At 31.8% G+C, this 25,144-nt stretch overlaps 1 protein-coding gene across 1 annotated transcript in view; it reads left to right on the top strand.

Annotated features, from left to right (window-relative positions):
* Positions 1–25,144, top strand: part of LOC118188375 (BTB/POZ domain-containing protein 7) — a 62,655-nt gene that overhangs the window by 8,846 nt on the left and 28,665 nt on the right. Inside the window, exons 2-5 of the mRNA XM_035358790.2 lie at positions 6,008–6,119; positions 7,740–7,857; positions 9,457–10,670; positions 20,291–20,499. Coding sequence (XP_035214681.1) covers positions 9,488–10,670; positions 20,291–20,499 — 1,392 coding nt within the window. The 5' untranslated portion in view covers positions 6,008–6,119; positions 7,740–7,857; positions 9,457–9,487. The remainder of the gene's footprint in view (positions 1–6,007; positions 6,120–7,739; positions 7,858–9,456; positions 10,671–20,290; positions 20,500–25,144) is intronic.

A 25,144-nucleotide genomic window follows, 5' to 3' on the forward strand; every position in this document is an offset into this window, starting at 1 on the left:
AAGAGATGAAGGCTGAAGTGAAAGCTGGACTGGCTGAGATGAAAGCCAGATATGATGAGATAAAAGTTGGATATAAAGAAATGACAGTTGGGATCAAAGCTGGACTGGAAGAGAAGAAAACCCGATGAGAAGAAATTAATTTCGGCCAAGAAAAGGAGCAAGAGCAACTCAAGCAGGTGAAAGTGGAGCTTACAGAAGAAACTGAAGTTATAAAAGACAATGTGGAAATGAGAGAAGTGGTGTCTGAAGAAACAGAAGATGGAGAAAAAAAAAGCAAGAATTAGCTAATGAACTGCCTGAGAAAGATCAAGAAATGATGGATTAAACATCTAACGGGATTAAAGGGAAAAACAAAAACATGAAGAAATAAAAGACAGGGAAGAAGCTTTTGATTCTCAAGTGCTTGAAGTGGAAGAAAATGAAAATGCGACTGTGAAGTTCATCAAAACTGATAGTGAAGTTACGAAGTCGCAGGCAGTAAGTGTTGAACCGTCTGTGCATGTGATGCAGAGATGGGAAAAGCTGATGTTTATTTGTATCGAATTAGGCTTTTGACCAAGGGTTGTATTGCCCGGGACATGCAGTCCTTGGGTAGAGGCAGTGTTACGAAATGTACAGGTGCAATATCGCAAAGCAAGTTTTAGGGATGCCATAAAATGGCAAGGGAAGGCAGGGTTGCCACATTTGGTGAGAAATCGCCCATTTGACGACAGAATTGGTGATATGCCATGGACAGGTGGAGAACCTTCTGGAACGAATTCGTACCGGTTTAGCCCAGAATGTACTCGAACACAAGCCGAAAGCTATATAAACCCTGCTGGTCTGCAGTTAGTGTGAATTGTTTAGAGTGTGAGATAGTGTCTCGAGTTAGTCAGTCTGTGCAGAGTCGATCGAGTTGACAGCCAGGCAGCGAGTGCTGAGTGGGTCATCGAGTGCATCAAAAGAGTCTCTTAGTGTATCACGGTTAGTGCATGGTCCAGAGAGTCTGTTGAGCTCTAGGAACGACTGAACCCATGAGTCGGGAGCTGTGCTCTGTCTGTCATTGAGTGCGTCGCGAGCTGTAGCGTGGAGAGTTTCGAAAGTACGTGGAGTACTGAGAACGACCAAGCAGAGTTGGAAGCTGTACTCTGGTGCTTTGCAGTGAAGCTGTCTCCACCGTTATAGCCTGATAACCTGAAGGATGTGTCGCTGATTGTTCCAGCGTGTTTACTGTAGTTCTTCGACAACTGTGTAGATGTGTTATTGGAGCTGTCCTGATAATTGTATATGGTTGGAGCTGTAATATTGGCTAAATAAAGTGTGTTTCGATACTTCATCAAGTAGTGTCATTATTATTCACTCCAAATCCGCACAAACCCCGTACGAATGTGAAGGAAGAAAATAACAATATAAAATTCCTTCAATAATTATGTTTAAAATCTGTGCCAATCTAAGGCTGCTTATTTGCTTGATTTTAAATTTTACATTGGCTTGTATCTCGTCTGATGAGTCTAGCGTGTCTTTCCTTTTTTAAAACAAAAATATTATATTGTGGTGTAATGTTGAATAAAAAATAAATTTGTCACATGTTGTATGATCTTATTTTTATATCTTTTTTTATGTAATTATTTTGCATGTATGAATTATTAATTTTGTATCTTTTAGGTTTGAATTAAAGCTTTAGTTTGTTGCCTAATAATTAATTATATGTGCTCTTTTGTCGCAAAAATATCTACATCTTTGTCCAAAGGAATTTTTAAAACTGAAATTTGAAGGGCATATCTGATAATCTCTTTAACTGTAATTATATAAAAAATTTAGTTCATGTATAAATTTGTAAATTATGTTTTAAATGTATTTAAATGCTGTTCAAATAATTAACCCTCCGTAAATAATTAGCGCTCCGTTGGCTCCACTATGGAGCCGTCCGTCATTTGTTCCATAACTCCATAAGCTCCGCTGCAGAGCCCAATGTTTTCAGCAGGATTAGGCTTAAGATGTTACAGAATCGTCGGCATTGGCAATTGTTATCTGTAGTTAAAATGTGCTCAGTCTCGCTACTGTTACGATTGAAACGTTTATTTGACCCATTTTATGGTTAGCAACATGGAGAAAAGTAATTATTGTGATGAAAATATAGAGTTGAGTGATAGTGAAGATGTGTTTGATTTTTCCATTGTTAGAAGATATTGTGGAAGACAATGTTGATTATAATTCTGACACTTCAAGTAGTGGTTCCGAAATTATACTGCCAAGGAGACGACGAATGGTAGTTATTGAAAGTGAAGCAAAGAGTCGCCGGAAGACTTAGATGAATGGCGCGATGTCATGGAAGAATTAGATATTCCGGATAGAATACATTTTAGTGTTTCGCCAAAGGTCATTGGACCACAAATTCCTAAAAATATTATACAACTGACACAATATTTCAAGGCGAATATGCAAGATTATTGGTCAGTTAAGGAGAATAGTCACATCCCTTTAGTAAAATATTTACAAGAAAGAGGTTTATGCAGATATTCTGGATGCTGCATTCTGCTGCAAAAATGTGCCGGAGTTGCTGGTAGGCAGTGGTACAAAAACGTGTGGAGCGCTAAGGATTAATTATAAATTGAATTTTTAACCATAGGGATAAATATTGAGTCATCCAAAAAGTCATTCTGTTTATTTGTAAAATAGTTATCTATGTACTGTTTGACAAAAGGTATCTGAAGAAGGTTATTGTAGGCTATTGAAGAATTTTGAAGTGACATGAAGACTCAGTAAGTTTTTTTGTCTAACATTCAGTGAAGTGTGGGGATAAGCTTTGCCGTGAGGGAAGACAGCACCTCAAAGATTGATGAGTTCTGGATGCTTTGCTTCTATTTCTTATATTGAAATTGACATTTGGGGACAATATTTTTTTTTAATTAATTCTGTGATCTGGTGACAATTCATAGTCTGCAGTTCATTTTTAGTCTCACCATGAACAAAGCTTTACCTTTTTGGGTGCAGCCCCCTTCTCGATGTTACTAAATCCCTTGATCTTTTTCTTGTAACATTTCTGAATCCATTTCATATCTCCAGTAATGAATCATTTAAAAAAAGGAGGATCTATATTTTTTCATCAAAGAATCACTTGTCAAAACTCGAGCAAGCATATTCCTATATATTAAGGTGTGGGTAAGCATACATTTTAGCAACTTACATATCCACGCTTTTTCAAATGATCATATACTATGCTTTTTGCAATATTTATTCTGTCTGATAGTTCCCAAACTATACTTAAATTTTGAGCGGTATCTTCTTTCATTAGGTCCTTGTTTAAACAAAGGATGGTTATGCAAAGCTGCCGTCATCTTTGATGTTGAAATTTGCAATCTTAAATATCTCAAATCACTGTTAAATCGTGTCATTAAAAATAGCACTTTTTCCATATTTAGCTCAAATTTTTGAAAAATCTGACTAGCATTTTCTCCATTTTTTAAAATAAAACAGCATAATATGACAAAAGTGTTTTTCTTTCTTAGCATCACATTGGGAAAAAAAAAATATGTCTTAACACATACCGTATATACCCGCGTATAAGTCGAGTTATTTTGTGCAAAAAAAAAGACTTCAAAGTGGAGGGGGTCGACTTATATGCGGGGCCATTAAAAATTAAAAGAATCGGAAGTTCAAAAATTTCTTTGTATAATGCAGTTGTTTTCTTCACGCACTCGAATTGGACGACTTATCAAATAAGTCACTTACTTGAAGTAATTTCATGACTTAAACTATGTTACGAACTACAGTGGTGGCCAAAATTGTGGACACTTTTGGAAATTTTTATGTTTTTGCCCCTGAAAAATGCGAATGCCTGCGAAATACCCTCTGAATGATTATAAAATCATTTAAAAAATGTTGTATTAGCAACGAACTAGACGGCACGGAAGATGATGCTGTTTTTAAAAGTGAAAATGACGACGAAGGCTGTAGTAGTGATTGTAACAATACAGAGTTCGAGACTGAAAATATGTATGATGACGAGCAAATGACGACAGAAGAGTTCTATGAAATGTTTGGCGAATCTGACCATGAATCAGACGTTGAAGGATTTTGATTTTATTTATTTACCAAGGTATTTTTTATCGTATATTTACTTTTTTTCTCAGATGATTTTGAATAAATGTAGTACTTAAAAAAAAAATTTCGAAGTTTCTCGATCGGTTTCGGAAGTGGGGGGTCGACTTATACGCGGGTTTCTTATTTTCTACGAATATTTTATGTCAAAGTGGGGGGTCGACTTATACGCGGTATCGACTTATATGCGAGTATATACAGTACTAGAATTATGCAGCATAAACGGAAAAGACTGTATTTAAACATCTGCTTTAATCAAGGTCATTCCATATCAGCAGTAGAAAAATAATAGAAGAAATCATACTTCTATTTGAAAAAAACCACATAATTTTTTGGATGCTGCAATAAAAGCAGTTGTTATCATAATAAAAGACAATCAAATATGAACTTCTATTCATATCCTGCTATGTGTATTTACAGGTAAAAGATAAAAAGAAGTATGATAACATCACAAGTAAAAATAATTTAAAAGTGCAAGAGTTCCCATTCACAGTTAGCTTCTTTGTGCACACTGCAATGTTGGGGCTATCAAAATTTCTATCCCAGCTTATTACTTCTGTCGAAAGAAAAGTTTCTGAAATTCTCGGGGTAATCCTTCTGTATTTTAACAAACCATTAATGACATTTTTTATTTTATTATTCTGTAACACAAAAAGCAAGTGTAATAATTATGATAGAACAATTTATAACAAGCTGGTACTAGGCATTTTGCCAACACCTGCTATTTCTACAAGTTCTTAAATTCTGTTGCTTGTTGCCTCTCTAAATTCTAAAAATTTTGCTCCCCCTAAATTCCACTATCCAAGGCAACAGTACATGTTGTGGCACTGCCCTTTTCTGAACAAACATACAATGGTACTTACTTATTATCACAACCACCATAGTAAAAATTTCCACACTTTCAGAATACGCTAAATTCTGGTAACCAGGCACTTAATAATTATTCAGGCAACTATGCACATGGCGACTATTCAATTTCCAACCTTGCTATTTGCTTATGTGTTCTTTTTGTTATGTTCCAATGGCTTTTGTAGAAAAATTATCAGTATTGTTTGTCTTAATCTCGATTTAAAAATTTGTGCTCAAAGGATTTTCATGCAGTAGAAGAAAGAGAGGAGAAATTTCTGCAGGAATGCATTATTTTGCTGCAAAGTCACTTCATGAACAGTGCTTCAAATCCTTTCCTGAAGTGGTCGCTATGAAATTTCCACAACAAAAACAAAAACCTGTTTGTAACCAAGTTTACTGATTGTTTTTTGGAATAAATACATATTTGAAACGTATGCATGATATATACAACTTTTTTTTTTTACAATAAAGGTACTTTTTGAAAAAAGTACCTTTATTGTAAAAATCGTATTTTACCTTTTTGTACTTTCTGTAAAATTCACCAAGCTGTGCCAAGGTGATTGTGATAATGCATAAGTACCCATACAACAATATTATAGAACCTCTGCATCTCTCCAGAACAATAGCAATAGCTTAGGCCATTGATTACCTTTTCTCCATTGAAGTAATTTTAACATTAACTTCTTAAATGGTAGTTCTGGGAAATTACATTTAAAGATTTCTGTAATTGTGAAGTGTGTTGGCATGTATTTAAAAGAAAAATTTCTCAAATTTTTAATTATATATTAATTCTCTTTCTCTAGTAGAAATAAAAATTTAGATAAAAATGATCATAAAAGTGTAAGAAATTAAGATTTAATTGTTAGTATTAATAAATTACTTTTATATGCAGCTGAATGTATTTTTAATTATATTTAGTTTCTTTATCTCATAACAAAAATACATTATATAATTGAATATTATTCAAATTCTAACTTAGTGTATTTATAAATTGTGTTTTAAAGTGGTAGTTTTTAAATGAAAAAAAAAATTAAACTTCATAATATTGAGTTTGGATAATTTATTCAATCATTTTCAGCACCTGCTATTCTTATCAAGATGAAATTCCTGTATATAATACAATGTTTCAAGTTCTGCTTAAGCCTACCATGATCAAACTGTTATTCTTCAGCAAACTCATGTTGTAAAAAGTATGTTGATTTACTCTATTTCATGTTATTATATATTTTTATTTTTCAGTTTATGTTTTCAAAATTAAAGAATATTAAAATTTATTTATGTTTTCAGTTTTAATAATTCATTTCTGTATTTTCACGTTGTTATGTGTGTCTGTTGAGTCCATGAAATCCGAGATTTTTCCATAGCCTTTATAGCAAGTCACCTGCTGAATAAAATGTTTTTCCTATTTTAATCCACTGTAAAAAAATTATTCATAGTAATGCATGAAAAGTAATACAGTATAGAGTCCATAATTCAGATGTTCATTATCCGGAATGATCTATAATCCGGACCTCAAAGCCACAAACTTACGCATGCGTGTAATGCGTTGACGCATGTGTGCAAAGTGTTTATGCATGCGCGTTTAATGCGCGCGTTCGTTATGCATGCGCGTAAAGCCAGTAAAGCGTTTACACATGCACCCTTTCATAAAGAGAAGAAAGCTACAGAGAGGTTATTGAAAACGAAAAAATTTCGATTGACAAGTTAGTCGGTATTCTTGACACAGCAATTACAGGATTTGAACAGTGGAACTTTGTAACTCAACAAGAAATTATGTCTGTTTATAGAAGAGAGAATTAAAGAGAAAGTATTAGCACAAAAAATGAAGCAACTTAAACAACTTACATTGATAGAAATGTTTACTAAAGTAAACAAATAAATATTAAGCTTTTTTTTTTTTTTTTTTTTTTTTTTTTTTTTTTTTTTTTTGTAAATTTTGATACTCCTTAGATCATAATTGCTCTTTATTTCATAAATTACGGTTTCATATTTTTAATTGTGTAATTTCTGCATGCCATCTTACCAGATTTAAATTGGTGATCTATAATCCAGAATCGCCGAAGTCCCAACGAGTCCGGATTACGGACTTTGTACTGTAGAATTTGCAAGGATCTGCATATTAATTCAATACTTAAATATGTAAGCATAAATTTTGAGAAATATGTATAATATAAATTTTCAAAATTATGCTTTATATAGAAGGAAATATACAAAATTATTATAATTTTAGTTATCAAATTAACAGTTTTTATCTGTAGATTAAAATGCATTTTTATTTTCAGTTTATTTTGTGTGATTGGAATATGCTAACTGATCTTAGACCCTAATTTAGAACTAATGAGCATTCAATCTTTTAAAGACTTTCAAATACTTGATACGTTTTAAAATTTAAATGGTTTCATATCAAAATGTTTAGATTTTTAAGGATCTCTCCTGAATTAACTATTGTGGGTGAATAATATAAACCATGACACTGTTTTCAGTAACTCGTATATTTCATTAATGTTTATGCACTTTTTATGAGAAAGGATTTGTTGAAGGAGTTTTCTTAAATTCCTCATTTTTTCTAAGCTCTGTATCTGTTTTGGATCATTGCTATAATGTATATAGCACATTTTTCTATCAAAATCAAATAAAAATCCTTTGTATATATTGAATTTTTTTTTTCTGTGGAGGCAGGCCTTTTTCACTATATTAAGTTAAAGAATAGTCTATATATTTATTAAGTTAATTAATGTATATTAAGTTAATGATAGGTAATGAATAGTCTTTTTAATTATTCAAATTAATATAGTGTTATTTCTAAACAGGAAGAAAAAAAGAATATTAATTGTTGTCATGCAGCAGAAGCCTTTTACACTCCACATCTGCAAATTCATGTTTGGTGAAATGAATTAATTTTTTACTGCACAGCTTCAATATCCAATGGTGAGTGATTAGTGTTAATTTAATGGGTGTTTACATACTGTGTAAATATATTAATGAATTTTTTAGAAGCATGTGTACTGTATTTTTTTACAGTATACTATATTCAGTATTAGCTTTGTTTTTCTTTTCTGGCACTGGGAGAAAGAATTTCCCAGTGGGCCCCTGACCTTGGAGCGATGAAAATACTCTGTACCTGAGCGCATTTTTCAATTCAATCTAACATGCAAAGTTAATTCCTGAAAATCCTGCTTGTAATAAAAATATTTGGGTTCTTGCATGTTATTTTTGTGTAATAAAAGCAGAAAATCATAATGTTTACAATTAAAATAAAATTAATCTTAAAGTGTATTATTAGTAATAATGATTATATTTACATATTTGAATTATTTCCTTACAAGAATAAAGTAGAAAACCTAGGAATTTGTGTATCATCTAACATAGGAATTTATGTATCATGTCCTGTTGCCACACTTTTGAATAAAATTTTATGGCAGTTGCACACTGTAAAACATTTCTAAATTCCATCACATGTTATAAGAATAGCTCATTTAATTTTCATAAAATAAAATAGAAGTTAATGCTCATACTATCAGGGTTAATACTCAAGACATTCAATTTAACGAAGTTTCACAGCATTTTAGCATCATTCATGTACATTTAATATTTCAAATATAATGTTTCATTCAAAATTGTAAAAACAACCTTGTATTTAGCGTAAGTATATTGAAACACTCAATCGATTTCGAGGGCAGCTAAAGGTCCCTTCTCATCAGGAGAAAGAAATACCTAGAAAGAAGAAAAATAAAGGGGAAGGAGTCTCAGAAACACTTGGTCCTTATCAGCACTGCACGTGGTTATAACTGGATTTTTAATCAGTTACACTGGCCGCCTACTTTTACTGAGCCCGGCTATCTGATCAAACAAGTAACACAAAGGATAAGAAAATTAGCGAAGTTCAAAATAGGGAGCGAGGGGCAACAGCACCTTCACGCTCAAAATCTGAACTTCGAATAATGGAAAGCAACCACTGAACGGATTTTTATACCCTCTGGTAGTACCAAACATGAGGAGGAAACGCCATCGATCGGCAAAAATAGTAACTGAGTTAAGATAAAAGAATTTTGAAGGCTTTAAGCATATCAAATAAAGTGGGCTGCCAGTGATTTGCCAGTTGGCTGCCAGTTCTCATTTGTGTGAAAAAAGTTGAATTGCTAACAGGAAGGTATACTGTTTGATAATGCAGTTAGAAGGATATTCTTGAAAGTTTTTTTATTGTATATAATGTTGTGAACTGGATTGTTAAATTTGTTCTTTTGTATTTTCTATTCAGATTAATGTCATTTCAAATAAAAATATAAATTTCTTTATTTGTAGTATTTAAAAACAAGATGTGTATAAGTTAATTAGTTTTAAATTAGGTAACATCTTCAACCATCAGAAGAATTTTTTTTTTACTCGTGTGATGTAACTAATCATGTGAACTTTGATATTTTTTAATTTTATTCAAACATTGTTTTAGCATTTAAATGCTATTATTTTGAATGTGCTGAAAAATAAAATACCTTGAGTTTTAATATTATTTTTTTCTTTCCTTAAAAGGTTTGTTTAAAATGGACTCTTTGTGGAATATATGTGTATCCTCAGCTTGATAGAGATGGGGGTAAGTGCTTCATCGCCAGCTTCTTGCAGCAACACGCAACCAGAGCCTATGGCATCTTCTCTTCAAGCCCAAAGTGTATGCACAAGCTTTTCATCTGGAAATGTTGATCAGTACGGTAAGGAAAAAAAGAGAAAAGTCGGATCATTGTCCACTCTCCGTAAACGTTTCACTCGAAGGCGGAGAACGAGCAAGGGATTCGACCATGCTCAAGTTTTCCGAGAGTTTATAGCTGACTGGAGTCCACGAGATGTTGTTGCTCTTGTGGAGGAGTATGAAGCTACTGCTGCATTGAAAGAAATCACTCTTCAAGCAGAATTAGCACGTCCAGCAGCAAGTTCATGTAAACAAGATTTGGGCTTATTATTTGAAAACAAATACTGTTCTGATATTAATCTCATTTATCAGGGAACGGTGTTTGCTGTACATCGTGCAATACTGGCAGCTAGGTGTCCTTTTTTTCGTGAAATGCTCAACAGTTTATCATCTATCTGCACAGAAGTTGCTGTCGATATAGACATTGCTGGTGTTAGTATATCTATGTTTAATGAACTACTTAGATATTTATATACCGGAGAACTATCTGTTGCAGAAAGTTATAGTGGAAACTTTGACATCCTTTATCAATTAAGTGAACAGTTTGGTATTCCAAATCCACTCGAACAGGATTTAAAATATTTACTTGAAACTGGTATTTACAGTGATATTTCTTTAAGCTTTACATCTCCAAGTGATACTGGCCATTCTGTTATTCGTGGTCAGACAGCCTACATCTGTGATCATATATTAACTGATGCGGAAGGGAAACCATGTAAAATTTGCCATGGGACAAATGAATTTTGGTGTCACAGAGCTATTTTATCTGCTCGATCTCCATTTTTTCGCAATGTCATCCACAGACAACAGAGACGTTCCGCTGATATGCACGAAAGTCATAGAACTCGTATTTTGCTTGATGATAGCATTATACCTCGCCGCTACGCATGTATATTATTAAGAGCTGTTTATCAAGATGCATTAGAATTTGGAGCAGTTTTGCCTGATAGTGCTAAAAGGGGAAGCATGACTGATGTGCATGTTCCTCAGTCATCTGTAGAAGAAGCTATGCAATTATTTGAAGTTGCGCGTTTCATCGAAATGGATGCACTAGTTCAAAGTAAAAATAATTATTTATTATCTTTTCATTCTTTACTGTTATTGGTGTATAGCAATTAAAAAAAACTGCCCTACTTTATTAATTTTCATGAAATTTTTAAATTAGTATTATTATATTGTCAATTTAAACATTAAAATTTATTGAAAATTTGAGTTATTTATCTTTTTTTTTTTTTTTTTTTTTTTTTTTTTTTTTTAGTATTGTGAAATTTAAATTTAGAAACAAACAAGTGTAGTTTTAAAATTACCAGATAAACCATAGCTCTGTGAAATGAAATTCAAAGAGCTTTTTCAAACTTAGCTTTATTTTATCTGGTAATTTTGGAGTTGCTCTTGTTTGTATTTATTTTAAAATTCTAATAAATTGTCACATTTTAAAAAAATGTATAATTCCTTCCAATTTTTTGCTATTTTTATAAATTTGAGTTAAGTTTTTTTATTTTCCCAAATTGAATGTAATATTTGAATTTGCTTCGATTTTGGTATGATTTTAATTACATATGTATAATCATAGTTGTTTATTTATTTAATACTCCTTTTTTTAATTTTTAAATAATTGCACTGAACTTTTACAAAAAAGGAATAAAATATCAACCTTTTGGTTAAGTTACTCTACTTTCTCATAGAAGTCTTCTAATTATAGTTACTTAATTTAAAAATAATTATGTACTATCAAATGAAATTAAATTCTTTTATAGATAGCAAAATAGTTTCTTTTTGCCAAGTTTGAAGTAAACATCAAGTGCAGTTGAATCAGATTATTTAAATCATTATTGTAGAATTTTCATTTTTTAGTAGCAGACTTTGGCAAATATGTGTAGAGTTTTCCTTGACCTGGAAAAGTTAATTAATCCAATAACCTTAATAGATGTGAAGCGAATTATCACTATGTTTGAAATGATACCAAAATCCTGAGAAGGTAAAAAATAACCTTTCTGGAACTACCCTTATATATGTCCTCGTTTTGCAACAAATTTCTCGCCACTCCACGGTGCCATATTACTATCTAAATTTTTTTCTACATTTCGAACTTTAAGCCTAAAATGTCTCCAAAAACGCAGTTTTCGCGCATGCAAGAACCACGGTTTGAACACACAAGTTAAGCTAAAAATCCGAAACAAAAACAGAAAAATTTAGATAGCAAAAACGTAACCAAACATATTTGACAAAAATCCATGTACACAGCGATATGTTTTAACTTGAAAAAATATCTATGAATTGCGCAATCTAGGCTGCGAAAGAATCCACGAACTACACATATCTCGCTTTGATAAATTAACATAACAACAATAAATTTCAAAGAATACCATGTACACATCATTCTTTTTAAACTTTAAAAAAATCTACAAATTGCACAATCTAGGCACTGCACACAAATCAACAAAATAAACTAAAATAAATTATAAACAATTCAAAAAACAGCAATAAGAACAGAAATTCATAGTTAAAAGACAATGAACAAACATTCTACAAAATAAAAACAATAAAATAAAATGCACTTACACCATAATGGATGCTTCTTTGGACAGCAGAACGTAGTTTTAACATGCAGCCATGTACTCTCTATGATATTTATATGACAGCCAGACTCGCTATCTGCAAAATTGATGCTATGGTTCACAAATAAATGTTCAAAACCTTTAGGATTTTACTTTGATCACAATCTAAAATACGCGACTGAAATCTTGCCATCACGTCCTCTCATTGCAACATAGGCTATTTCAAAACACGCATGACATGAACCAACGAGCAATTAAACCACTGTAGCAAAAGAGTTAAGTTTCAATGTCAAAAGAGTTGCCATACAAACAACATCATCCCTAAAACCATCGTGCCAAAAACCAGCGCAGAACACATATCGCCACATTTGGTGATCTTAAGGCATATATAAGAGTAGAGCCACCTTTTTATTCAAACAGAATTTAGAACACAAAAGCTTGCTCAGGTAGCCTATATTTTGGGGTACCCCTTGGATTATTGCCAAGCTGTTTTTTTAGTTATATTAACCTGAGTATTTTACGATGTATGTTTAGTAAACTCTATCATGACGTGATTGGTTGTAATGCATGATCACTGATTGTTGGGAAAATATTGCTCAGGACTTATTTCTGTGTCGCATGTTGGTTAGGAAGTACATTGCTTATTTTGTGCTTTACTCCATTAAATGGCTGCTGGTGATAGGATTAACCTGAAGTTTGTGTACGATTTGGAACGAATGGAAAAGAAAGCATTGATTGATTAATGTGTAAATGGAAGTTTAATTGTAATACAGTGGCAAATCTTACCTGGAACAACGATCATATCCAATTGTTGGAAGTCATATGATTGTCTTTCTGTTAATGGCTTCATTCACCTCTCAGTAAATTACGCAGTGACATTTAAAGATTCGGAAACCAGAGCTCTTATCAACACTATCAAAGGTATGTGTATGTGGGGGGGGGGTTTGAAAGAAATGCCATCACCAGTTCACCACTGTGGAGCATATTTTTTATTCTTACTTTTGTGAATTTATATGGCACTGTGCAGATTCTAGTTCAGATAATTCTAAATAGTTTTTGAATGCTGTTAAGGAATTCTGTGTCTCATTGCACCAAAGATACAGATTTCTAAATAAGATAAGTCAATATTTCCTTTTTGTGCTATGCAGATTAGATAGCATGTATTTCCATTTTTATGTTGTTTTATTTTGATTTAAAATGCAGTTTACTGAGCTTATAATTTTGTTATGTTTTAATTGTGTTTTGGATACCATTTTTCTTGGGAAGGCATTGCACGTAAACATGAATGGCACCAGAGAAGTCACGAATTTGTACCAAGAGAGACCCTGAAATAAGTATTTCCTGCATACTCTTGAGCTATAATAAACTAAAACTTGTGGTGATACAAGTAAATAGAACTGTCAAATTTAAGTTAAACATGAAACGGCACACAATTTATTATTTTAGAAGCTGGCCCACTTCTGTACTGGAGCATCAGTGTTGGCAGCGGTGGAATGCAAGGCTAAACTAATATACAGTAGGCATGCACAGAAACACGCACTGTCTTAAAATCCCAAAACTTCAATTTATATACACACTACTCATTTGCATTCTAGTTAGGAATATGGAAAGGAGAAGTTATAGTAAAAGCTGAAATTATAAATAACTAGTTAATTAACATAAAATTTCTTGCATATGTTCATTAAAAATAATTATTTCTCTCATGTTGTTGCAGTAATGTGTATGAATTAATTTTGTTTATATCCCTTTTCAGTTGAAGAAACTGAGAAAATACTAATAAAGATGCTTCTCCCCCCCTTTTTTTTTTCATTTTCTATAACATATTTTGCATTTTTGTTATCATTCACTTAGTGAAATTAATGAGAAAGTATTAAATGCCTCCCAATAATTTTGGTTCATTTAAACCTCATAATTTCATTTCCACTCACTTTTAAGTGTGAAAGTAGAAAGTAATACATTATTATTGTTGTGGGACTTTAATAAACTTTAAAATTATCTTCAGACTAGATATCTGAAAATTTATCACCATTTAAAATAATTCCTGGTGTAACAGCAGACTATTTCAATAGCAGCTTTATAGACAAATATGAAAAATTGAAAATTTACTGCATGGAATTATTGTTAGCCTTAGATTAAACAGGGTTCGTAGCAGTCCTTATAAGTCCTTATATTTGAAAATAAAATATAAAGGCTCTTATAGGTGCTTACTTTTTCTTTAAAGCCCTTATTTTTTTGTTTTTAGTGCTTATTTTTTGCTTTTAGTGCTTTTTTTTTTTTTTTTTTAATGAACGCGCTATTTTTTCCTGTACCAAAGCCGAAACTAAATAAACAACTTTTCTTCCTAATATGGAATGTCAGATGGTGAGTCATACTCCCAAAATAGCTTTTCCCCTGTTCTCTGCCTTAACATAACCTTTGGTGTGCACGAAGAGTAGACAGGTGCCCGTTGTTCTATTGGTCAAAGAATTGCGAAAGCAGTAGAAAATTCCGCTACATTCGGCATTCTTTTCCTCCCACCCAAATACTATACATGTTTGAATTTCTATCAAGATCTTAAAAAGATTTGCATTCTCGTTCTGCTTGTTCAGTTCATATTCGTGTTTATTTTGATCGTTATGCTTATATTATGAGCATATGTATGAATGTTTATAATAACATAGTTGGAGTAACTGCTGAAGTATAGTAAACTTCCAAAAATGGTTGTGTTTCAACACAGATTAGCTTTCTAAGGAATAATATTCGAAATGGCGTAAATAAAGGGAAAGTAATCGAATAGTCAAAATAGTTTCATTTTTTTAGCCAATACATTATACAGTACGAAGGTTGGGAGGTCTCCCCTTTTCCGCAAAATCTTGAATATTGAAACTGTTACAGTTCGCTGCAAAACAAGCAACGAACCTTTTTTTGGGAGGAGGGGGGGTCACTTTCCAATCTGGATTGAGTAGAACTAAAAGTTCTGCGGTCTATCAACCCAAGCGAAGAATGATTCTATTCCGGAAATCTAACGCCATCTGTTGAAAATTAGAATGAAAAACACTCCAGTTATTTAGTTCTTTTTTCTCCCAATACCAGCAGTTGTTGATTCCGATTGTGTAATATCACGTAGGGAAGAATTACGGAGCATGTATAGCGCAATAACGTTTGCAATATTTTGCAGAGATAATTCATTTTGATGTTCAGTCCGAGATTTGTTTATGAGCACTTAAAAGAGTTTTACTGTGCTTTCTAAGCGGAATATTTTTTAGTTCGGTTGGTTTATTTTTATATGATGCACATATTGAAATGTCAAAAGCATTTATTTAGCGGAAAAGTCTAAAGAGCGGCTTCAGTCTACCCCCCCCCCCTCCGCTCCTTCAAGTTACGCTCGACTGTCCGAATATTCGCCAATTTCCAAGTATGCGGGTTAGTTAAGCTTTTACTGTTAGAGATGACTGCATGAAGCAAATTTCTGTCTTCTGATTTCAGAAATGTTCCTCTTTTTTACTTAAATTACCTTGCTTGCAATATCTGTTAAGAGAAAACTGATATACAATGGAAAATTTAGAAAATGTTCAGAATTTAGATTTAAATTATTTAAATATCAATATGAGTGGAAAAATAAATTGTATTTATTATTAGGTTCCAAGCGAATACAATAAATATGCCTTATTATTATTTATTTTCTCTATTTTGAACTGAAATTTCATCATTAAATCTTGTAATATAGTTTAGTTCTTCATAGTTTTTTTTTTTCTCTCATTGTAAACTAGTTCTGTAAATTGAACTATTATTTAAAATTAAAAAAAAAAAAAAAAAAAAGTAATTATTTTCCATGGTTGAGGTAATGCTTATTCTCTCTTAATAAGTACTTCATTTCTCATATTTTAAATGACAAGTTTTAAGGTTATGCAGTTGTGTATGATGTAATTAGGCAGGTGCTTATTTTTTTCTTAAAATGTGCTTAAAAAGTGCTTATAGGTGCTTATTTTTTTAACTAAAATGTGGCTATGAACCCTGTTAAGTTTCTGATCCTTTTTACTTAAGTTTGTGTTATAATTTCTACATACACACTTAAAGTGAGATTTTCATGTAATTAAATAGTTAAATGCAAACCATGACTATGAAATTAATTATTGAGCAGTTATATGTAATAATTATGTGAAGCAGTCATTCATTAAAAGTGTAGATTTTTTCATCATATTTTTATGGAGCTATGTCTGTATGAAATTTTACTTGCATGTATTGTCTCAGCTTGGCACATAAGTTGTAATTAAGGTACAGTGGTGTATTTTGCAATGAACATAATCTATCCTGTTATGATGTTCATTACGTGAGAGAGTTTTCAGTAGGTTCATATGAGGATAATTGTAATCTATTCCTGAGCATAATCTAGGATAGTGAAACCTAAAAAATTTTCAGAATATATTTGAAACACTGTTAGTGTTGGATGTACTAAAAACTTCAGTTATAAAATAGGCAAGATGATGCCTTTGTTTCTTTGTCATTGAAATTTGACATTAGAATGTATGGTTCAAGATTCAAGTATTAGTACTAAAGGAACTATTTTCACAAATAATAATTCGATATCATAATTGCACGTACAAAGGGAGTAGTATCAAAGGCCTTTTTTGCCTTGGAGAAAATGGCTACTAAAATGCACTTAAATGCCAATGAAAACAAAACAAATATATGCCAAGTATGAGAAAAACAAAAAATCTTTATTACGTAGAAATAGAAAATTATAAATTTGAATTATTGAACAGTTTTGTTTATCTTGCTGTGAAGTAAACTTTTAGAGCTAAGATCTATGTATGACTTCAGTAAAGTACGAGAAATTTATTTAGCTGTTTATGAAAGATAAACTTAAAAAAATCTTTTTTGCTGTGACTTGTGGCAACATAAATATAACAATGAATTATATAGATAATATTAAAAAAATATTATCAAATACATTATAATTAATTGCATGAATTTGTTGGCCCAGTTTGCCAAATTGAACTTTTAAAATTTTAAACTTTAAACCAATGGGAAAAGGGATGAGAAGAAGGCTCAGTCTTAGATCTTTGGACTGTATAAATAGTCTCTTTTGCTTTATTAAAATTACCAACTGGAAAACTCTGGCTAATGGAGAAGGAAATGGTAGAGGCCTCTAAAGAACGGCTGTCTCTTCTCCAGGCTGTTATGCCAACAGAAAAAGAGATAGTTCTCAAAATACTGCACAGTGTCAAATTTTTAGTTCAGTCTTTTCAGTGTCCCACTGGTGATGAAAGATTCAGTTGTCCTTTACTTTCTTACTCATGTGTCTTTAGATTTTATGAAAGGTTCAGATTTCAACAAGTTGTCTGAAATAAATTTCCTTCTCTTTAAGATGGTCTTGATTCTGCTCATCTCAGTTTGTTGGAATGTGTTGCTTAACTGTATTCTGTTCTCTTCCCACTTCCAACTGAATAAAATTTTGTTCTGAGAAATGTGAAATATGTTTAATTTCCAGTTCAGAAGATTATTGTTGGCTGCATTTGGAATGGACCTGTTATGTTCTCCTTCCCTTCATCAGAAGAAACTTTTATCTGCTATCCTAGTAAATGAAGATTTGTATTTATTCAATAAAAATGTAATTTTAGGAAATGTGCATAGGCATGCTTAAGTACATATTATTTGTGTACTTATGCCTTTTTAAAACAGAAAGTAAAATCAATTCATTTTCAAATTTCTCTTCTTCTTCATTGGCTTGCCAGCACAGGGCCTTCTCCAGACACCTCAACGTTTGGGCAACTTTTTCCGGTTTTGTTTGTTAGAATGTTTAGATCATTTTCAATACAATTATTTTATCTCGCCAAGGGGTCTACCCCAAGTCTGGCTTCCATGGGCTTAGCCAGAAAGATTTTCTTAAAAACTGATTGCATTCTGGCCAGAGATCAGCCCTGTAGTTTGAAAAATTTTGCTACATCAGATGCCTATAGATCCTGTATAGCTCTAAATTAGATCTCCACAATCCATTCACACAGAACCCACCAACCATGCAATGCAATGTCCTTTTCTCAAAAATTCCCGAAGTTTCCTCATCAAGTAAAGTCAGTGCTTAAGCTTCTGATGCATAAGTCAGACTAGATCCTATAAGATTCTTGTATAGAAGTACTTTAGTTCTTAACTTGAGAAAGCTGTTTTTTAAATAACTCTTCAAGCTATGAAAACATCTATTTGCAGCAGAGATTCTTTTAAGTATTTCGGAAGCTATCTGTTTTTTACAGTTATCTCTGCTCTCAGATAAGTGAAACTGTAGTCTTTTTCAAATCTATAGCCACTAATTTCTTATCTCTAAGCAGCTTCGCATTTAGTGGTGACAAAATTAACACATGGTTCACAGTGTGAGGCCTTTGTGGGTCATATGTATGTTCATTATTCAGGACATTCATTATGCCAGAGGTAATTGTTTTCTCTTTCATAAGTTCAGATAATATCAGATCTTCTTTGGATAAAGCAGGTTTAAAAAATGTCTTTCATGCAGAACGTGCTGTAGTAATACATTATATAATATTTTACTATAATATCTAGAGTTTAATTTTTTTTTTTTTTCCAGTTTTATTAGTACAAAATTATACTTCTGTTAATTTTTGTAAGTTTGACTTTAAAACATAACTTTTGATCATCATGAAATATTATCTGAAAAATTTTGGTGCTATTTTGATTTAATTATAAAGTTTTATGTTTTAAGTTTATATTTCTGGTAGAACTGTAAAATTTATTTAATAATGCTAACTCAAGAAAGATTGCAATAAGCTTTCAGTTAGCAGAATAGAATTATTATGTGAACTTCTAAAATACTTAAGATTAATTTTCTAATACTGTAGGCAAGGTGATTAAAAAAGTCTTTGATAAACTTTAAAGCTTGATCAGGAATATGAAAATAAACCGTGTTTTACATTGGAATATATAGCTGAAATGTCACTCATGTGTACTAAAAAATGACATCATTTGCCAGAAATTCAAATTTTTCAATTTGACACATCATCATTTGAGGCAATAATAAATTGAAAAAAGCAGGATGTATCATGACAGTAATACTGAAATGGCTGACATGTACTTTGTCCAGCAGATGGAAGCTGATGAATCATGATGAGAATGTATTTTGAATGGTTCCCATATAGATGTGATCTCTCTTCTAATTTTTTGTAAATTTGCCTTGAATATTGTTTTAAACTGGGTTATTAAATATGATATGAAACATGTGGTTGGGGCCAAATTGTGTATACCCTGGTTTAAAAGACGTGGTCATGCATTAAACTGAATTGCATCTCCATGCAAATATATGAGCTATTAAAGTACATTTGTGTACTTCATAGGAATAAAATGTCAGTGTGTAGTGAGTTTTATACAAGGAGGGCATGCATCCTTTTCACATGCAATCAGTTTAGTCAATGAGATTATTCCTATTTTGTTGAATTAGAGAGTTGCTTTTTACAAAGATGTGTTTTACAGCTAGAATTTTTTCACTGATGAAACTACCTTCATATGTGAGATATTGTTAACCTTCATAATGTGCTGTCTACCACTAATCTGCACTTGCCATAGATGATTGAGTAAACATTACTGGAAATTGTTTGCTTAGATTATATGTTATTTCATCACAGTTAAACAAGTATAGTTATTAGATATTCCTGAAGGAAATCTTGCTGGAGCTGTTGCATGATGTTCTCACATCTGCATGTTGGAATGTTGTTTCAGTTAAACAGGTTCCCATAAACTTCAGTTTGGATATGTAGGAATATGTCAAAAACTACATGTCTTAAGGGACTGGACAGACAACATAATTCAGCCAGTCATCCAACTAGTCCCAATTAATTTTTTCCTTCTGGCATTACCTTGGAAGTTTTTATGCTTGTGAACAGCATAACTTCTGACACTACCTTCATTACAAGAGTTCTTGAGACTACATAACTAATCAAGTGTTGCAATGCTTGCACTGCTGCAAGTAGATTGAATTTTGAACAGCTTGGAGAATTGTAAAAACATATTATAAGTGTAATAAATATGTTGCAGTGCATTATTTACATTCTTATATTTTTTGTTATTAACATTATTACTTCTGTTGTTAAACAGAACTTTATTAGTTGATAGATAAGTAATTTTTTTAATTATTTTTCAGGCTGTGAAGATTTCATTGTGGAATCATTAAGCTTGGAAAGTCTGTTACCAGTTTTGCGTTGGAGCAGCCAGCCTCACGGTTCTCAGTGGGTCTATCGGCAAGCTATACATTTTATTCGTGAAGAGTTCATGACTGTAGCTTCTGCACCAATTTTGTTTCAACTGGATAAATCTCATTTAATTGATGTCATAAAATCTGATTTTTTACAGGTAATTTTAATTAGTTTACCATTAAGTGCTTTAACTTTTTCAAATGCACAAAATAAAAGGGTATATGTGCTTTTAGGAATGTTTCTTTTATTATCTTCTTTATATATGTGTGTGTAAGATAAAAAAAATTAAATCAAAATTATAACTGTAATTGCAGTAATCCCTTAAATCTCTATTTTAGTTTGGTTATTTTCTCTTTCTGTCCTAGAAATTGTAACCACTTAAAATAAACCTCTCTAAATTATATTGTTTCAAAATTAATGCATGCCATATGTTTCTTAGATAAAACTCATGACACAGATAACTTATATAAGCTTTCAGCCAATAATAAGTTTAGAAGCTTAAATATTAACAAGATAAAACAAACCAAAATTAACACATTGTAAACCAAACCTCAAATTACTCTTTACCAAACTTTCATTTTAGGTGCATCACATTGGCTGTCTGATGCATCTGAGACCCATCATTCTCTTCCTAGCTAGCTCTGTCATTTACAGCTTTACACATATTTCAGAACTGTAAACAGTACCAATGCAGTTCTTCAAGAACAGACACTGTCACTCCATGAATCATGTTCTCCATTGTGTCATTTATTCTTGATCATCATCACATACGCACATATATAAGTACTGTATATGTTTTTATTTTATTTATTTTTTTTTTTTTTCCTTCTGGTATTTTGATGTACAGTGTAAACTGTTGGCTATCCCAAATGCTACGGCAGGCATGAAGGAAGCATCAAAACAGCATGAAACTTCCATCATGTGTATAGTGCAATGGAACATGTAAATGATTACAATTTGAGAACACACTCACACCATGGGTGACTACATTGCTTCTTACAATCCATATATAAAGAGAGGAAAGATTGCCATTTTGAATAACGTGAATTATTCTGTCGTGAGATTTCTTGTGTTTGCAGCTTCAGTATGTTTCATAGAAAAACACAAGCGTCATTCAAGCATATTTCTGAGTTTGGCTAAGGTAGAATCTTTGTATACGGATATATAGATTGTGGTATATCCTTTCAGGAAACCGATCATCGTATCAGACATAGCCTAACAACAGTCATGCTTATTTGAAATCAGTACGTGAAAGAGGGAATGACTGACAGACAGGAGCAATTGCAACTGCCTCTTCCTACCGCTTCATCAGAAGACAGGCATATTGTGTGCATGGCACTGATGGAGCACACTGCCACATTCAGAATCATATCACAACGAATGCAGTCTGTAACACAGTAGTCAGTGTCTGCATGAATAATTTGATGTCTTTTGCAATACAATGGGCTGTCCGTTAGTTGTCCATTGCTTCATGTACCAGTAAACCAAAAGTATTTGCATAGGCAGTGATGCATTGAATGGCAAAGACGGACATCTGAGTTGTATGATATTGTGTTTTTGGACAAATCTCGCTTCAGCCTGCATTACTCTGTTGCTCCAGTTAGAGTTTGCTGGTTTTATATGCTGGAGAGAGGCTGCTCAATTATTGTGCTGTGCATCATCATACTGGTCCTGCAGCTGGTGTTATAGTGAAGGGTAGTATTGGATTCCTCTTCTGCACCCCTAGTAGGCATTATCAGTATACTTAAGAGCCAATGCTATCTCTCTAAAGGTTTTGCAGCCTTTTCTCCTTCCTTACATTCAGGACTTGCCTGCAATCACATTTCAGGAGGACAGTGCACAATGACATGTTGCATGCAGTGTTGGAGTTTTCTTCTTAGCCCACCATATTGCATTGTTACCCTGGCCAGCCCATTCTCAAGATCTGTCGCCCATTGAGGTTGTCTGGTCAGTGATTGGAAAATGCCTAGCCCTGCATGCTGCCACTCACACTGATAAACTTTGCCTGCGTGTGGAGGTAGCATGAACTCCCATTCCCCAACAATGCATCCAAAGCCTTTTTCACTCATTGTCATGGCTGTAGCAACAGCTATTGACAAACATAGAGGCAACACTCATTACTGGTTTTCTCACCTTCCTGATATCAAAGAAGGCTGTATTTCAAGTCATTTAACATTGATACTATGTGTAATCTCAAAAATAAATTTGACTTTGATATCTCTTTTCCTTCTTCATGTTACATTTCAAATGGACAGCAGTGTATGAATGAAGAATGTCTGTAATAAAACTGTCTATGGAAAGCATTTTTAGATATCTTCCTGAGATATTTCTAGATTACCTTCCTGTATTCAAATTTAATATTCATCTTTATTTATTAAAAATCATAATATTGGCTACTGTAGTTTGATCACAATAGAACCTTTGTGATTTGGGCAAATTTGTTTGTGAAATATGCTGGATAGAAATGCATTACGTATAAGGAGGTTTTCCTCCTCTTGTTTATTTCACACAATGTTCAAAGAATGCAAAGTTAAGGAAGGAGGAAAATTACTTTTTAATAATTTTATATGCTGGTTGTGTAAATCATGCTTTGTAATTAATTGTTCTGCATATTTATGTATACGTTAGTAAAATATGAATGTTTTCAAAATTAATTTTGTTACATATGCATAGTTTTATAATGAAGTATAATGAACTATTTTTGTATTATGCTAAATAATTATTATTTTAGGGGGGGTTGGGGGGAGATACAGAAATATTTATACTCCTAAATAATTTTATGACTCTAATTAAAGAAAGTAAAATTTTAAATGTTGGTATTTCTGCTAGACTGATAAAAACACATTTTGAATTATTTGTGTAATTCTTTAATGCATTCTTTGTGTCTCCTTTGAGTGTATTTAAGGCTTTGATGGGTTTTGAAAGGTTTACAACTAATAATAGACATAAAACTCAAGCAGAGGAATTAGGAAGACACTTCATTGACAATTTCAAAATTATTGTAAATTGTGTAATATGGGAGGTAATGCATAAAAAATTTTGTTCGTAAATTTTTTATGATTTGAGTTATAAAATGTTGATTTCCTCAAGTCAGCTGGGAGTACCACTGAACATTTATTTGAAAAAAATGCATTATTTATTATAGTTAAATTATTATATTAATAATATTATTATATAATTTTTATGAATTTATTATTATATTTAATTAATTGTTACATTGTAACAATTATAATATAATGAATAATTATTACAAAAAGAATATTTCTACCAAACAATGCAGTTGCATGATTGTAAGTGGGTATTATTTTTAAACAATGTGATAAAATATATATGTATTGTTCGTATAACATCCACATAAATTATGAAAAAAATTTTCAACTGTTTTGATCCCCTGAACTGTAAATGAATATGAATCTTAGTATTTATTTCTGTCTATATCAGACAGATGCATGAAAGAAATCTAATGGCAGAGTGACTGCTCTTGTTAGTAAATTCTGACTCTTACATCACCCCTCAATAGTGGTTATGTGTTTATCACCCTTCCTGGACAACTCTGTTTTGGCAGAATTCTATCCTTTAACTATTGCTAATGCAGTGGTCAAACTATAACATTGGCAACTTATTTTAATAAAAGAGTGTGTGAATGTAAAATAAATTTTGGTTTAGTGCTTTCACATGTTTGTGAGTATATCGAAGTAGTGGATAAAATAAAATTAAAAAATAATACATTTATATGAACTTATGTATAGATGTTTTTGGGACTTTCAGATTATCCAGATTCTCAGTTCCATTAGAGCTTTGACATATTTTCGAGCATACACATGACATACATATACCACATTCATGTATGAGTACATAGGATGTATATGCTTATATGTGAGTGTCATTTCATGGAACAAATAAACATTAGCTGAAAAATGTAATTATTTGCTTTGTAGAATTCCGTTTTCTCTTAGAAAATTTCTGATTTCTCACAAAATGCTTCTTTTTTTTTTATTATTTATGAATATAACAATCCATGAGTTATAGAAATAGGCAAATAAACATTTTTACTAGTTCTTAGGAAATTTGTACGGGGGTGTGAGTCATTAGAAAGTACTAGGTTTTTAATGCAAAATAGTATATTAATATATACTATTATTAAAATAATATTATAATACTATTATTATCTAACACTTTTATTAAAATAGTATATTAATTAAAAAGTTTTTTTTTACAAATATATTCCTTGTTAAGTGAAATTTATTTCTATGATGAAGGATCCAAGTACCCTCTTTAAAACTTGTATTTTTAGAATCGTATATAAATTATTTCGGTAAAAAATTTTTGCTTCTCTTAAGACATTCTGAAGATTTAAATGTAAAATTTGATCAATTAAGTGTTTATTTTAAAAAAATCATTTAATTAATTGAATTATTTGTTGTAATTTAAATTGAACTATTCATAATGAAACAAATAGTCATATAAATATATATAAGTCGTATAAATATTAGATAAATATAATTAGATATAAAACTAATTGATATCATGTTAACTCATAATAACTGTCAATAAAGGCCTTATCAAAATACAGCACTAATATTTCCAATGGAATTTTTGATGAGAGAATATAATGAGATATAAAGGAAAAGCAGTATAGTTCAAAAGTCCTTAAAAAGCAAATTTTTGAAGTTCTGTGGAAAAATGCATGTTTAACAAAGAAGTTAAACTGAAGCTCTCATTTCTAAAATGAAATTAATGGTGACTTGTTAATATTCCGTAAATGTACTAATTCACTGTTAGAAAGTATTGTTCTTTCATAA

The sequence above is a fragment of the Stegodyphus dumicola genome, chromosome 6 (genome assembly GCF_044657685.1).
Source record: "Stegodyphus dumicola isolate Sdum_Otavi_A_Nest chromosome 6, ASM4465768v1".
Classification (NCBI taxonomy): Eukaryota; Metazoa; Arthropoda; class Arachnida; order Araneae; family Eresidae; genus Stegodyphus; species Stegodyphus dumicola.